The 15,898-nt window shown below is 37.7% G+C and overlaps 1 protein-coding gene across 1 annotated transcript in view; it reads right to left on the reverse strand.

Moving 5' to 3' along the window:
* Positions 1-15,898, reverse strand: part of SMYD3 (SET and MYND domain containing 3) — a 388,566-nt gene that overhangs the window by 336,647 nt on the left and 36,021 nt on the right. Inside the window, exons 2-3 of the mRNA XM_014878069.2 lie at positions 7,426-7,489; positions 478-585 (exon numbers count right to left, since the gene is read on the reverse strand). Coding sequence (XP_014733555.2) covers positions 478-585; positions 7,426-7,489 — 172 coding nt within the window. The remainder of the gene's footprint in view (positions 1-477; positions 586-7,425; positions 7,490-15,898) is intronic.

Consider the following 15,898-nt stretch of genomic DNA (forward strand, 5'->3'; position numbering starts at 1 on the left):
TTTAAAAGGTAATTGAAATTAAGAGAACCCAACATGGAAAGCATGGCATTATGCCCTTTAAAGAAAGGGCTAGCTACCAGTGCTTCTGTCCTTACCACTCATTCAAATATCACCAAATGAGGCTTACATTAGGTTAATAGAAAAGCACCAATAATATCATTAGTATTGAAGGGAAAACAGTGTCTCCCTGTTTTCCTTCCAGGCAGGAATAAGCTTAGAATGCTAGCACATAGCCATAGGAAAATAAAGTCAATAAACACGTCCCTTGAGCTTAGTTATGGCCATTTTGGAATCTCTTGATCCTCTCAGCATTTCTGTAAATTAATCAGTCAACTTGTAATGCAATTTGCAGTCTAATTTTTTTCCGCATTCCCAGTCACTTCAGCCTTGTAGCTCATAATTACATTAAAACTGTAGAGTAAGAAAGCATTTATCAGAATTTGATGCACTGAATCAATCTAAAAGAACATCACTTACTAGTTTAAAAACAATCCTGCCAGCAAGTCTGACGGAGTCTGGAGGAAAATTGGGCTCGATGCTCTTAAGACACCTGCATTCCTGCTTGTGGTCCAGCCAAGCTTCTTTCTATCAGGATATTTTAAAAAGGAAGAAAAAGAAAATCAAGTCCATTTTATTTTACATAATCCGTATCCTACTTTTTATATGTACATACATATTTTATATTTATCTACAGTTATATATGCACACAAACACGCTCAAAAACAATACACCCTGATTCTCATTTGTGGCATGAAGCAGCAAGAGTATGTAGCTGCTTACTTCCCAAGACTGGAGAGAACTAAAAAGGATGCTACACACAAAACTCTAGGCACGTGTTCACTCAGCAACCAAGACTGCAGAGGCCTTCAGAGTCCATTCACTGCACTAAATGCAGCTGCTCTAATGCAATGGCCAAGTTTTCAGTGCTGCAAAAACCGTCCCCAAATATCCCTGAGCTGATGAGGAATCAATGTCCACAGCTGGGACAACTGGTAGTGATATTTTTCACAGTTCAGACCAGGAATGGTCACTGATTCCAAAACAGAAGACAGAACCAAAAATATTTCAGTTGCATGTACTACCCAAACCTGAAATTTTGTTTCATGGGCCACTTTTATTAGAATGGCAGAGACAGACTAACACTTCCATAGCAGAGAAAAGTCAGGATGACAAGATAAAGCAAACATTGAAATATGTCTTTTTTTCTCTACCATTCATTGTTGCCCCAAGATTAGTGCAGAAGAGCAGCAAGAATGAGTCTTCAGCTAAAGAAACATGATGGAAGAAAATTTCTGATCACTTTTTTTTCCTGCCTTCTGTCTCCACAAGCAGAAAATTCTGTTTATAATACACACAAACTCCAAGTCCATTCATTAACATACTACATATTTACACATTTTATTTGCATATTCACAGTTTATGTTTGAAGTCACACAGCTGTTTCAAATAGTTTTAAAAGCAAATTAAAAGATCAGGGCACAACAAAAATTTGCTACAATGACAAGTACTCAGAGCCAAGGGGTTCTGAAGGTGACATTTTCTCACAAACATGTAGTAAGGGAAAAAAAGGAGAACCCAGGAAAACAGTTTCTGTTAGATGAGTGCCACAGAGAAAATGATTGTCTAAGTACATGTTCAGCAATTAAAAAAAATAGAAAATGGCAGAGCTATGTGTAAGGGCACATCAGACCTGGAAATGCTGACATGTGAGTTATAAAGATTCCAAAGGCAATCACACAGTTTTTTCTTAAGCTGCATTTAAGTGAAGGAATTGTTTCAGGTAACTAGGTTTCAGCATCAGTAGCATTTATTATATTTAATTCAGGATTTTTTCCCCTGTGACTTACAAGTAATAAATAAATGGAATTTTTTATTTCTTTCAGATAGATGAGAGATTTGTGATTTCATTTCTTTTACCCATAACTCTACAAGAGGAAAAAATGACACCAAGAAGGCATTAATCCAAATACAGTTAGTGTCACATGCTGTCTGACAAATAAAAGTTAAGTATTTAGTGCTGAATAGAATTATCCTTGTCTAGAAAAAACAAGGTCATGCTTGTAAATGTCCAGGCATCATTCTGTGCAATATAATTATATTGGCATTTTTATCCAACTTAAACTAAAAATGTTCCTAGGAGTAAGCCTTTATCTGTCAAATTTTTTCCTCTACATAAATGTTGCACAGAATTTTAAACATGCTAGAGGTGACATCAAAATGATTAATAACTACCCAACGAACATAGCTATTATGAGATGAAATATGCTGTACCACATAGCATCATATACCATGTTTCTTTGAGAGCATTCCCATGTGATAAGAATAGTTCAAACACATGCTTTTCATGAAACAGCACTTTGGCCAAAACTGATGCCAAAAAGGAATCGCTCTGATTCCTCTGCAGAAGGAGCTGGAATGGGGATTGCCAGTCACTTATTCTCAAATGGTCAGGGAGAGAGAGCAAAGCTCCAAATGCATTAAATATAATAAAATTCAACAATATTTTTTCTTGCTATCCATACAACATGGATACAAATTACAGGACAATGTGAAAACAAGGATTTGTGAACCTGGAGAAACCTACTTTTAAAGAGAGTCTCTAACAATACTTATTGGTTGGACTAATGTTAGTCCCACATTTCTTGGTGGGAGGGTTTTCTTAATTCTGTGTTTCCTGGCTTTCAGTAAAGGTTTTTATATCCTATATCCAGCATGAGTATAAACACTGTAGTGCAGAGGCACAGGCACCTGGTATGACCCCTCCTCTCCATGCCAGGGAAGGTCTTCCAATTTTGCAAAGATTTCTTTTTCCCCTGTTGGAAATGAACACTAATAGAAGGAGGCAAAGAAGGGCAAGCGAACAGTACAGGGCAACACAAAACACTCTTCTTCAAGGCTTCACTACATTTAGGAATTTGGAAAGAGTATCCTTCTGTCTATCTCCTTCCAAAGCATTGTCTCTCCTTCAACCTCAATGCACCCCAAGGGCAAATCATCAGGCCAGCACCCACATGGCTACAGAGCTGGTCCAGCACTGAGCTCTGTGCCAGGGGCACACTGGGAGTCTGCCCACTGAACCAGCACCAGACCAGCTCCAACACCTCCCTGCACGACCCAGCCCAGGATTGCTCCTGCTGGCTCAGGTCACAGGCAAACACCCCTCACAAATGCCTGCAATGTCTTGCAATATTTTCAGCTGAGCGACTTTGCCAATGCACATCCATCCTTTCACAGACATATGCTATTGCTGTCTCCCCTTGGAGCCTGAACCTGCAAAAGATCCTAAAGCAATGCTAGTGAAACAAAGGTTTCCCTTTGTCTTCTATGCAAGATCAAAAAAATGAACACTTCCTGCAGATTAATGTGCTAATAAAAAGCTGTTAAAGACTAGAGCTGATTAACCAAAAAAAAAAGAAATCAAAGCAGGATATTTTTCCATTGGAAGGTTTTGATCGGTTAAAAGCAAATAATCTGTAATTTCCAAGAGATTGTTTGAATTTTCACATAATGTCTTTTTATTAAAATTATGACATTTACTTTTATTACATTATTTCAATAATGTTTGATAATATCACATTCTGAATTCTGCCTGAAATTGCTCTTCCATTTTTCAGGGGTTATCATACATATCATTGGTCCCCAATCTATGGGATGCACCATATTAATAAACGTTGCCAGTGGTGATCTCAACAGTGATTATGAGGAGCAGCAGATGTGATAACCCTACCTTTGGAGAGACACCCAGCCAACATAACATTGCTAGGAGGCAGGTAGCCCTTGAAAAGAGGCATCAACAAGTGGAAAAGGGGCTACAGCAGAGAAATGCCAAATAGAGGCAAAAAAACCAATGAGGTCTGACTGAAAGAAAAAAAAATTAAAAGCAAAAACTCTGTATGTACTTGATCCTGAAATCAGAATTTAGTTGCAAAAGGTCATCCTAAAGGAACTCTTGTGATAAGTTCCAGTTCCACATTTCTAATATTTTTTAAATTAAAGTGGTAAAAGTGAAAACAACTTACTTCAACTGGCCTGAAAAAGAAAAATAATGGGAATTTTTGAAATTTGGAACTCACTCATAATCTTTAAATAGACATTATGGAGATTTGTAAAAACTGGATGTTCTGGTTTGTATATAGGTTTTTTGCTGGCTCTGCATACATATTCCCTCAAAGGATAACTATTCTCACTGCAAGATCCAAAAAAGAGAGAAAAGAGAGACATTTGCAAGGACTATTTTTCTCCTTAAGGTTAGCCTGAAGATAGCTTTTTGTACCACTTGACATTTTAAAACAAATCAAGATGTTTGCAAGATATTTGCAGCTTTAAAAATGGCTATTTTTGGTACACTCTGAAATATAAATCCCCTGTTACATTTACATTGAAGTTTCTTTCACAAAATCCACCTTTATTCTAGACCCAGTACACCTACTGAGATTAAATTGTTTTAAATCATATTTTTATATTAAAATTCTGATTTCATTTAATGTATCCATTACAAAACTCCAGAAAAATAACAGGTTTTAAGCCTACGTGTTTTGAGTTGCAGTATCACACATTCAAAAATAATCAAATCATTCTGCAAGTGTGAATTGCAAATTCAGCTGCATAATTTGCAGTCCAAAGTTATCTGTATTTATAAAACTAAAATAAAGCCCTGTTTTGCCAATATTCACCTTTTAAAATGTGCAATATGCAGTTTCATCAATGCCCTGCTGTTTATTTGTTGACCAATTAGTTAAATTAGAAGTGCACATATTCATGAATTGCACTTAAATTACAGAGGCTAAGTAGGGCACAAAGCATTTGGTTTAGCTTTCCTAACAGCTGGTATAAAACCAGAGCAGCACAGTGGTTTAGCCTGCTTATTAGAAGAAATATGAATCAGAGGACAGTTCTCATGAGCAAAGAGATCTGACTGGTCTCAGTTTTATCTGTATCACCTCTTTCAAGTCATCAATCCCAATCAATTCACTGCTTTGACTACAAAAGATGTCTTTTTTTCCCCCATCATTCTCTATTGCTACCTAATATCACAGGATATTACACATATTAATTCAATCGTAATTTATTTATATAAACAGTTCAAATAATTATGTAACTGCAAATACACAGCATGTTAAGTGCAGATTACTTTTAGCACCAGTAGCCTGTCTCACTGAAATCCCTTCCTACAACTATGGATGGCTTCAAGCATGCAAACCCCAGAGCTGGAAGAACAAAGCAAAGATACTCAAGATCGCTTCAGGTTATCCCTTATGAATCCTTGAAGAATGTTCACACAGTTGTGCTTCTCAGAGAGGAAGTTCCAGTTCCTACCTCCATTGCCTCTACACATAAGCTGGAACAGGTTATTGCATTACACCTTGCAGATTTGCTTTTGCATGACAATGCCAGCAGTCTCATTTCACATTAGAGACCTGGCAAGCTTTACCAATGACCCTCCTAGAAGATATTTGTTTTAAATTTACTTTGCAAATATATCCGGTCTTTTATAGCTTTTAAGACCATGTTTTCCTTATGATGTCCCATAATAAATCTACCTGTGGCATCAGTATTGATGCCACAGTAAGCACCTAATGTACGCTGCACACATTTGCCATACGATGAATCAAAATGACAGATCTTCCTCTTTTCCCTCTCCATATGTTTTAATCCCCAAAAGGAGGGATTTGTGGCATCTTGAGAACACTACAGAGGATATTAAAGCAGAATAGTTTATAGGAGCACACGATATGTGACAAGATCAGCCCTGAGGAGAAAGACTTGGGGGTGTTGGCTGACAAGAAGCTCAACATGACCCAGCCATGGGCACTCACAGCCCAGAGAGCCAAACGTGTCCTGGGCTGCATCCAAAGCAGAGTGGCCAACAGGCCAAGGGAGGGGATTCTGCCCCTCTGCTCTGGTGAGACCCCACCTGCAGTGTTGCATCCCCAACATAAGGACATGGAGCAAGTCCAGAGGAGGGCCACAAAGATTCCCAAAGAACTGGACCACCTCTCCTATGGAGACAGGCTGAGAGACCTTGCAGCAGCCTTCCAGTACCTAAGGGGGGCCTACAAAAGAGCTGGAGAGGAACTGTTTACAAGGGCATGTAGTGGTAGGACAAGGGGGAATGGCTTCAAATTGGGAGTATATTTAGCTTAGACATCAGGAAGAACTTCTTTACTGTGAGGGTGATGAGGTACTAGAACAGGCTGTCCAAAGAAGCTGTGGATGCTCCATCCCTGGAAGTGTTCAATACCAGGTTGAATGGCATACTTTGAGCAATGCTTTGAGCAACCTGATCTAGTGGAAGGTGTCTGCCCATGGAACTAGACCATCTCTAAGGTCCCTTCCAACATAAACCATTCTACAGTGCTTTCATTCAATGATCACTGGAATGCCGAAGACTTAACTTAAAAAGTAATAGAGCATTACTACTAGTACTACTTTGACCAGTAGTTGCTTTTCATAATTTTTCTCTATTTAGGAACACAAAGAAGTAACTCACACCCCTCCCAAAAAAACCAACCAATACCAACCCTCACCCTCCCAACAACAACAAAAAAACCACACACACAAAAAAAAAAAAAATCACAGAGCAAAACTATGAGCAACCATTAAAAACTTCAATTGTTCTATAAGGCAATCCTATAGATCTAGTAAAATATAAAAGTTAAGATTTTAGGCCTTTGAGAACTTTTCACCTTTGAGAAATATTTCATAGGATAGAATCACAGGATAAGTCAGGCTGAATGGATCTATGGAGATCTCTAGTTGCAAAGCAGGGTCCAGCTCCAGGGTCAGACCCAGCTCAGAGCTTTATCCAGTAGGGTCTCCAAACCCTCAAACACAGAGATCACACAAACACCCTGGCCAGCCTGTCCCACTTCTTGGCTGTCAAGAGCTTTTCCTTGTATCCCATGTGAACCTCTGGTCTTTCAATTTAAGCCTGTTGTCCCTTGTCCCCCTGCCACGCACCACCTTTCTTCTTGAAAAATCTCCTCAGAGATGCAATTTTCCTTAAGGCATTCTCTTCTCAGTGCATTCTTGACCCTTATTTTCCCTTTAAAAAATGTAATATAAAATTTACCATTCTAAAAAGTACTCTTGAAATATAAAATGGTTTACTGCAAAACTGACTTAGAGCTTTCAGTCTAAAGACAAGCTTAAGAATTCTCCTCCCCCTCTCACCAAGTACAGTCAAACACCAAACATTTCAACTTAGTTTTGTACTGATCAGAATATCATATTTGGAGCTATAAAAATACTGAAATAAAACAAGGAAGCATGTTTACCGACCCTGTCCAAAACTACAAATTAATTGCAGTGTGGAGGTATGACAACATGCAAAATGTATGGAGACCCCGTGGAAAAAACTATTCAACCCTTTATAAAAACTATTAAAATTATTCAAACCCTTTATAGCTGTTATTTTTATCTTACCTGACAAGATCTACCACAGTATTTAGCAACCTTGCACTGAGAGCACCTGTGCAGTTTTCCATTCCTGTTTAGAAAGAAAAAAAAACAAAAAAGAAAGAGTTATAAATACAGATTGAATTTTGTATTTATCCTTCTTATCTAACTAGAAATTTCCAAATAGTCCAAGTCACAAAAAAATCTTAAAAACAAAAATAGTCTAAAATGCCCTGTAATACAAGAAAAAATTGTACATAGTTATGTCAATGCTATAGTCACAATACTTTACTTGTGTCACTCAGCACCTCTGGGGCCACTTTGGATCAACAGGAAAATTATCAAATGTGCTTTTGTGATGTAGCTGTAATTCTGAGGAGTTTGATTTTGTAGATAACATCATAATTAGAGCTGTGCAATACAGCTAGCTAATCTATTTACTCTCTGAGTCTTGTCTTAAGCAAGCAAGCATCACTATCTGTCTTAAACAAGACCTTGCTGTGAAACTATGGCTGTGATATCAAATTTTATCTTTATAACACAGTCCGAAGTTGACATGCCGGCAGAAATTTCTATTCTAAGAAAACACTTTTGATCAGTAGACAATGAGAACAAAATAAAAATTCATGGGGGAAGTATAAAAATCCAATGAAAACTAGAAGGAGAACTACCAGACCTATACATTACAATCTGAAGGCTAAAAGCACCTCCTGACTTTAGTACTGTTTTCTGTCTGATACTGTCTTAATTCAGTTATATGACTTAAGAAAATACTCCCATCTGATGGGATGAAAAGATGCAATATTCTGTCTCTGCTGTCACCAAAAGAAAACTCCTCTGATGCTGTCAGTCATCTAGAGACTGTATACCATGTAGTCAGATTCCCAGATCAGCTGCTTTACAACATGACCTTCTTTTACTTACACCATTCAGTTGTTCCCAAATCCTAATTTCTTTGGGTAACTTCAAAAAGATAGGACACTATCCAAAGGCCACATGCAAAACAGACAACCAACAGGCCCACAAACTTCAATCTAGAACTTCTGGATAAACAATGTAGCCCACTTATATCAGCTATGATGCCAAAACTGAAAAGTAAGGGCACACCAGAAATACCATGGAGCATCCTCTAGCAAAAACCAACCTCTCCTTTCCCTCAAGTCCCACAAGTGAGAAAGTATTTTGCTGATATATCAACGTTTTACTATGTTTGAATTATTAAAAATAAGAGCTGATCTTAGGGCTCTTACAGGCATTTGGGGAGTTTAGACAGCTGCACTGGTCAAAGATTGAGAAGAGCATTATGAATAGATCATTACATTCAAGTAAAAATCTTTTCATTTGTAGTGCATGAAAATGCCTATTTTGTCATACAATATTTTGTAGGTATTCATAGTAATCATCAGGAGAAAAGTAATTTATAAATATTTCAGATATAAGTAGATGTTTTCCTGCAGCATTCTTTACCTTTCTACTTGAAAAGCCAGCCCTGGAGGCAGAAAAAAACAGCAACTGTTGGATTTCTATAAACAGAATCTAAAATCTTGTCCATGCACAATAGGTGTTTGATTTTAAGGTGCAATGCCTGAGGATGATTCAGAGCTAGAAACAAGTGTGAAATCTTCATTTTGTCAGCTGGGCAGAGCTGCTTCGTCTTTAAGGCTGAGCAATGACACAACCTTAACCACGTTCTGATAGACGAGGATATATTTCTCAATTTAGATTAGAAGCTCATGTCAGAGTAACCTAGAACAAAAAGAGACAGCCAAGCAGGTAGAACTTGGTTTGATCTTCAGCTCCCCATATGCACGGCCACAGCTCTCGATATAGACACTCTGTGGCATGTCCCTGTTGCCTTTAACAAATCTGTTTTACCTGGCTGTAGACTCTCAAAAGAACCTTCTGGCCTCTGTCTCTAAATACCTCCTTTGTATTCAATATTCTACACTCTTACCAGCAGCCTCTATGAAACCTCTTTATTGTTACACAGCATTAGCTGAATGTCTGAGTGCTCACTCTTCTACTGAATGACTGAGCAAAAACACTTTGAAGGCGACTTTGTTTGTTCTACAGGTTATTCATCAAAACACAATAATGAGTTCAGAGTTGGATAACGGAGCACATGCAATTTTAGTCCCAAACACAGTAAAGTACCACATAGTCCCAGAAGCAACAGCTAAGATGCAGATTTCCAAAGCAGAGTTAATTAAAACTTTCTGGAAGCTGAATTTAAATTAATCAATACCCACAACAGTCAGAGAAGTCTTTCCTACAGTTTTTACATTCTTCCATGAGAAGGCTAGATGCAATAACCTTAATACACTGCAAGCATACCTGGCCTTGGTATATCTGTTGGCAATTTTCCAAGAGATGCCAGGATTTACTGGAATCATTAGTGTCAAGTCGCCAACATGTATTCCATCTTTCTTTTGTAACACAGCTAGCAGACGTGTTGCCACAAAGCACCAGATTCCCTCAGCAACCTCAGAAGTTTCAAAACGTTACATTAATATTTCCTTTGTATCCTTTGTCCCCAAGGGTTAATGATGCTGCAGTAACAAACACATACACAAAAATCTAAGGATCATCACTCAAAACTGGAATTTTTGTCAAACTGACACTATCAGTCAGATTATTTGAATAAGGTGACTCCCTTCTGGTGCCATTTAATGAATGAATTATCCATTCATCTCAGAGGTTTCTTTGAATGATAAGGAGATGTAAAATGCTTTTCAGAGAGCTGAATAGTAAAGCTGCTAAGGAAATCATTGCTTTCTCTTCCAATCCTTCTTCCCCCTCCTGGACTAAAAAAAAACTCCATTGTATTTATAACAACTCTGGATTGTGCTACATGGCATACTAAGTGTAAAACAGCATGATCTAAAGCACTAACTCTTAAATCCTTTATAGTCAGATTCACATATTCATATATAGATGATTTGTGTATTTTAGAACATTTTAAGAAGTAAGGAAATTTCCCTGGTTTATTTCAGTTCCTCTCAATATTTTATTGATGTCATAGGCTTTATTCAAGGAATTTTAAAGTCACTGTCAGATACTCCCATGCATTTCTTATTACCTTTAAACTTTACCTGGAGATAGTAGCAGGTCCCTTACAAGGTACCTACTGCATCTCACCTAATGTGACTGATTTCATGGACGAGAAAACGCACAAAACTTGTTCTAATGGATTCAGTTATACTTTAATCTCTAAAAAGGTTTCTGCTGCAACAAAAAAAAAAAAAAAAGGAAAGATGCAGTAATTACAAATAAATTATTCATTTTCCAACATAGTATAAACAATATTTTGCAAATGACCACAACGCCTTATGAAACAACAAGCACAAGTGAGCATCTTAGCCTGTACTAAAATAAATAGCAAAAAACAACAACAAAAACCAAAATGCACATCCATAAGGTAAGCAGGGGTTGTCAGTTGACCTCTAGCATAGTATTATGGTCAGGTTAAGAATCTTCCCTCTAAGGAATTTGGTTATTGCCAAATCTTGTCATCATTGTGGTCTGCAAACACGGTTCATAGAATTAGCTCCTCCAATGTGTACTGAGAAGGCAAAAACCCAATCCCAAATGTAGAGGTGGGTATAAGAATTTCAAAGAGATTGATATGAACAGGAAACAAAAAAAAAAAACTTATGAAACAGGGAAAAAACAAGACAGACAGCTCGACTGGAACTGCCCCAGTGGGCATACCCTACCCAGAAATTTTTTTTGTTTTGTTTTGGGTTTTTTTGTTGTTGTTTTTTAACACATGTTTAAAATCTTAAGAAGAAGGTGAAGACATTAACAAGGGTTTGCCTGGACTATCAGGTCCTATCAGAGCCACACCTGCACTCTCGTAACTTAAAAAAAACATGTACTTTTAAATATATCACATGATAACTTCTTGCCAGGAAATGGCCTAATAAAATTTCATATAACACAACAAAAGTCAACCAAATACAATTAGACTACTTAATTTATAATGGAAATGCATCTACATTTCTCTGCTGATTGCAGGCACTTGACTTTCAGCCCTCCTCACAAGATAAGTGTCAGGTATAATAGAACTGATTACCAGAAAGCATTCAACATGCCTTTCTATGTAGTTTATTCACACTTCTACTTCTGCCATATCTTGCAGGAAAACAGGACTATCTCACACAAATCCCCTCCTGCATTTTTGTTGTTGATATTGTTTTCCAGTTAATTATCCTGCCCTGTATATGTGAGTGAAAAGAGCAGCTCTTTCCAATGCGTGTCAAGTTGAACTAATTTCCTGAACAAATTCTTAGACCTTTGCAATTCAGTCAAGCCTGTCAAATGCATAAAGTCTACTTGGATTTTCTCAAGTATGTGCATTTCAGACCTGTCACAAAGTGAAAGCAATCAATACCTACAGTAAGCAAAGAAGTCATTCATCATTTTAACTAATATGCCTCTGTCTTCTAATAATAAAAATAAAGTTGTGAAGAGCGAACAGCCATCTTACATTTGGTAGATTTGAGAGCACCAGGGGTTATGTTAAATGCAATTACAGCTTTCTCTCCACACCTCTCTCCCAGTGATGAGGTGTAGCAACACAGCTGGTCCCCAGCTGTTACCCCACTGCTGACTCACCTGGGCACCAGGCACTGTGGGGAAGATGGCTCTGGGGACAAGATGAACAGTGCTGAGGACCAGGCAGCACAACCCTGGGGCATATACATCTACAACATCCCAAATCCAAGCCCTGGGCAAGCAACAACTCTGCCGCCAGTGAGCTGTGCCCACAGCAAGGGTTCCCAGCCCTCTGGTGCCCTGAGTGCTGACTTGGCTCATGGCTTTCCCTTTGCCAGGAGCCTGGACCTGCTGTGCAGTCTCAGAGGAGTTGGCAGAGAAGACACCTTCCATAAGCCCCAAGGTCACAGCCTCTGAAATAAGGCTGCCAGGCTTTTCTGCCCCAAGGTTACTCTGTGCACTGCTCCCAGGTCCCAAACTGGATCTGGGCAAACAAGAGTACACCAGGTAAGGAGCCTTTGAATTCCCTGCTCCTAAAAGTAATGAAAAAATCCCCATATTCTCCACTTGCACATTTCATTGTGTTAAGTATACAAAATATTTTTTTACCTCAGAGCAGCACTGGGAAGTAGCTTTCTGGGAGGTAGAATTAGAGTTAAAAGGTAGCAACTACAGCTAGCCATCAATGACTAGAGTCATTATTCATGTGAGAACTAAGAGCTTTTATATAAGGAAAAACACATCTACTTTATTTCCAAAGAAAATGATTGCCTACTTCATACCTGAACCTTCTACAGAAGTGGTATTACATTGTCCAGGTTAAAAAAAAAAAAGAGAGAACACATGAACAACCAAAGCACGTACCCTGTTGACGAAAAGTTAGTTAAGATAATTTGCACTCTAAAGGACACTACTTACTAAAAGAAAAAAAATTTGGCACCCAGAATGACTTCCCATAACTTAAATCTTGCTTTCTGAAGTCTTACATGTGACCCTGAATGCCCATTTTTTTGCTATTTTCTGTAATTTTTCTTATACCCAGACATCTACTTAACACCCTGAAACATTTCTGCATATATTCTACAAGAAAAAATCAGAATTCAAATGGCTGAGGAGAAAGATGATGCTTCTGCTTAGAATGGGTGTCAGTTCTGTTCAAATCTTACAAACATTTTTTACATATGTACTGTCTGTATTTGGTTTTAAAATACATACTTAACAGATGTATGGGTCATACGACTTTAGCTGACAAGAGCTTCTGAATCTTATTTTCTCTCTGGTTTTGTGTATTAGGTATATCTCCTGTCATTCTTTTCTGCATCTTATTTTTTCTTCCAAAGGATACCTGGTCTGCAAACTGTGAAAAACATATTCTAAATAAAATTTGTAAGGGTCTACAGTCATTTCTTCATTGCAGCATAACCTTTCCTGCCAATCTACATTGGAATTTTAGTTTTTCTTCTTTTGGAGGTTGCAGGAGCCAAAGTCAAGGCTGGGGAAAAAAAAGGCAATAAAAAGACATCCAAATACTAGATTTCATTTACTTATACATAGAAACTGGTTTTTATGTTCACCCAGTGATTGAAGTATTGCCAAATTTGGATAAGAAAGTGTTTATTTTTCAAAACCTCTTTGCAGATTTTGAAAAAGAATGGTGAGACATTCTTTGCTGAAATTGTGACGTTATCTCTAGCCACAAAGAGATGTTGCCCCTGTGGTTAAACTGAATAAAAACCACATTGATTTTTTGAAAATAGAGATGCTAGAAGTGCAGTATTTATTCTGGTACAACCAAGAACAGAATTATATTCCACTCCACTAAGTTGGCAAATGGTGAAAAGCTTCAGGTGTGGTATTTTCCACTAAAATTAGTGAAGGAACTTATAAGAAGAAATACCAAAAAATATGGCCCTCAAATTGGCATGAAATTTAATCTTACCTTTGAATTCTACTTCTCCATTCAACATTTACCTCTCATCCTAACCTACACATGAAAATACAAGAAAATCTCTGTACTGAAAACCCAAGGTTTACCTTAGAAGGAATTTCAATAGTATAAGGCCCTTAACCTTTTTCAGGAGGAGCACTCAGCATATCCCAAAACGGTGAGTTTTTTGTTCTAGAAGAGAAGACTGGCTTTGGAATATAATACCTTTTACATTTATAGAAGAACACACATTGTATATGAACAAACACACACACTTTATCCACGTTCACGATGAATAAAAGAAACACCATCACAACTGAAATCAGTGGCTGTGTGAAAATACTGCAATTATTCCCCCAGCAAAACTCACAGTAGTCCCCCACTGAGAGCACTGAAACAGCATCACAGCAGAGGTTGGCTCCAAGAGCATCAGGTAACTCCTACAAACTGTCTGTGCCACCTCCTTGCCCTGCAAAGCTACTCTGACACAGCTGCCCTCAAATCAAGGCCATCTCCAGGGTCTCCCTGCAGTGGGCATGCCAACATGCCTCCAGCAATTTCAGGCTTAAACAGATTATTTTCAGTCACACAGTACATTCCTTCCACCTTGGGATTTCAATCAAAGCAGAAAGCCAAATACTGTGGAAGACTAAGATAATATTTCAAAATATGAAAAGGTCATATCTATAACTTAGAAACCTGGAAAAAGAGCTACATGCAATATTTTTATATGCTCATCTCTGGAACATGTGGTTAAAATCCAATGAAGCCGAGTATAATAAAACATCCCATCTTTCACTTCTCCCTATAAAAATGATTAATTTGTTCATTAATCTGCTGTATATCTAAGTAGTTTTTTCTTCAACCCATAGGTCAACGTTCCACCAAAACAAAGCTGTTACTCTAAAATATCATACTCATGTAAATATTTACATCCTGCTAGTATTACCTCCCGGGATCATATGGACGTATAATTTTCAATTAAATACAAACCTCTCTGACCCTCTCAGAGAAGAGTATGTTCATGAGCTTTTTTTCTCTTTTAGCTCCTTTCCTTTCTTGACCATACTTATATCTTTAGCATAAACATTTTATAGATGTCCTACAATGCCTATTTACTTGCCTTTTTTTCCAAATGTGAACATCTATGCCCAAAAGATCTTTCATTCCCTATGGAACACAATTTGAAAGCAATGAACAAAAAAATAAAATATTTCAGGCAAAAATCTTTGACAGGCATAGTAATACAGATAGGCTCAAAATAAATTCCAGTGCTTTTTGCCCTGTAGATTTAGAATTGGGAAAGGATATACATAAAGTGAACTTTTCATTTTCAACCTGCTTAGCCCTGAAGGTCAGATCATATCCAAGTTAAGATTCAAATATAGGTGACTGGAACAGAATAGTCAGTTCTGCTTGCTTATAAGTTGAAGAAACTACAAAGATAGAAAATGTGAGTAAAAAGCAGGAAAAATGTGCTTCTATCAAATAGCAGAAAGGGCAGAGAAACAGCTTGTTTCCAGCTCAGGTGCAATCTGATAGCTGACATTGTGAGGTCTCACAAGACATCTGAAGTGGTCTTGTCATGAACTCATAAAATCCCAATGAAGACTTTGGCATTAGAAGAACGTGAAAATGTTCTTGACATCTGTAATTCTGCTTCCCAGCTTGATACAGCCCTCCAGCACAGGATGGTTTTCTGCTGTACCTGTTTCTCTTGGGATGCACTTTAAATGCACATAAGTTTCCTTCAGACAAAAGCACTTCTCATATCGAGTCCATCTTCACCTTTTAGAAATGCAGACTATACCTGAGAGTACCACTGTTTAATCTCAAAATATACTCTACACAACTGTGAGACACTGGGGAAACGTGAAGAAAGATCACTTTTAGCAAATCTATAAACACCTGTAATGAATTTACAAACAGCTGCCTAGCCAGTTCTCTCAGTCTAGTTGGATGGATAGTCTTTTAAATTACCATTAACTGACACATTCCATCATATTCTCCTTCAAATCTTTGTATTTTATCAGTTCTTTTCCTGTTGTTTCATTATCTCCAGCTTTGCCGGCATTT

This window comes from Sturnus vulgaris, chromosome 3 (genome assembly GCF_052056855.1).
Source record: "Sturnus vulgaris isolate bStuVul1 chromosome 3, bStuVul1.hap1, whole genome shotgun sequence".
Classification (NCBI taxonomy): Eukaryota; Metazoa; Chordata; class Aves; order Passeriformes; family Sturnidae; genus Sturnus; species Sturnus vulgaris.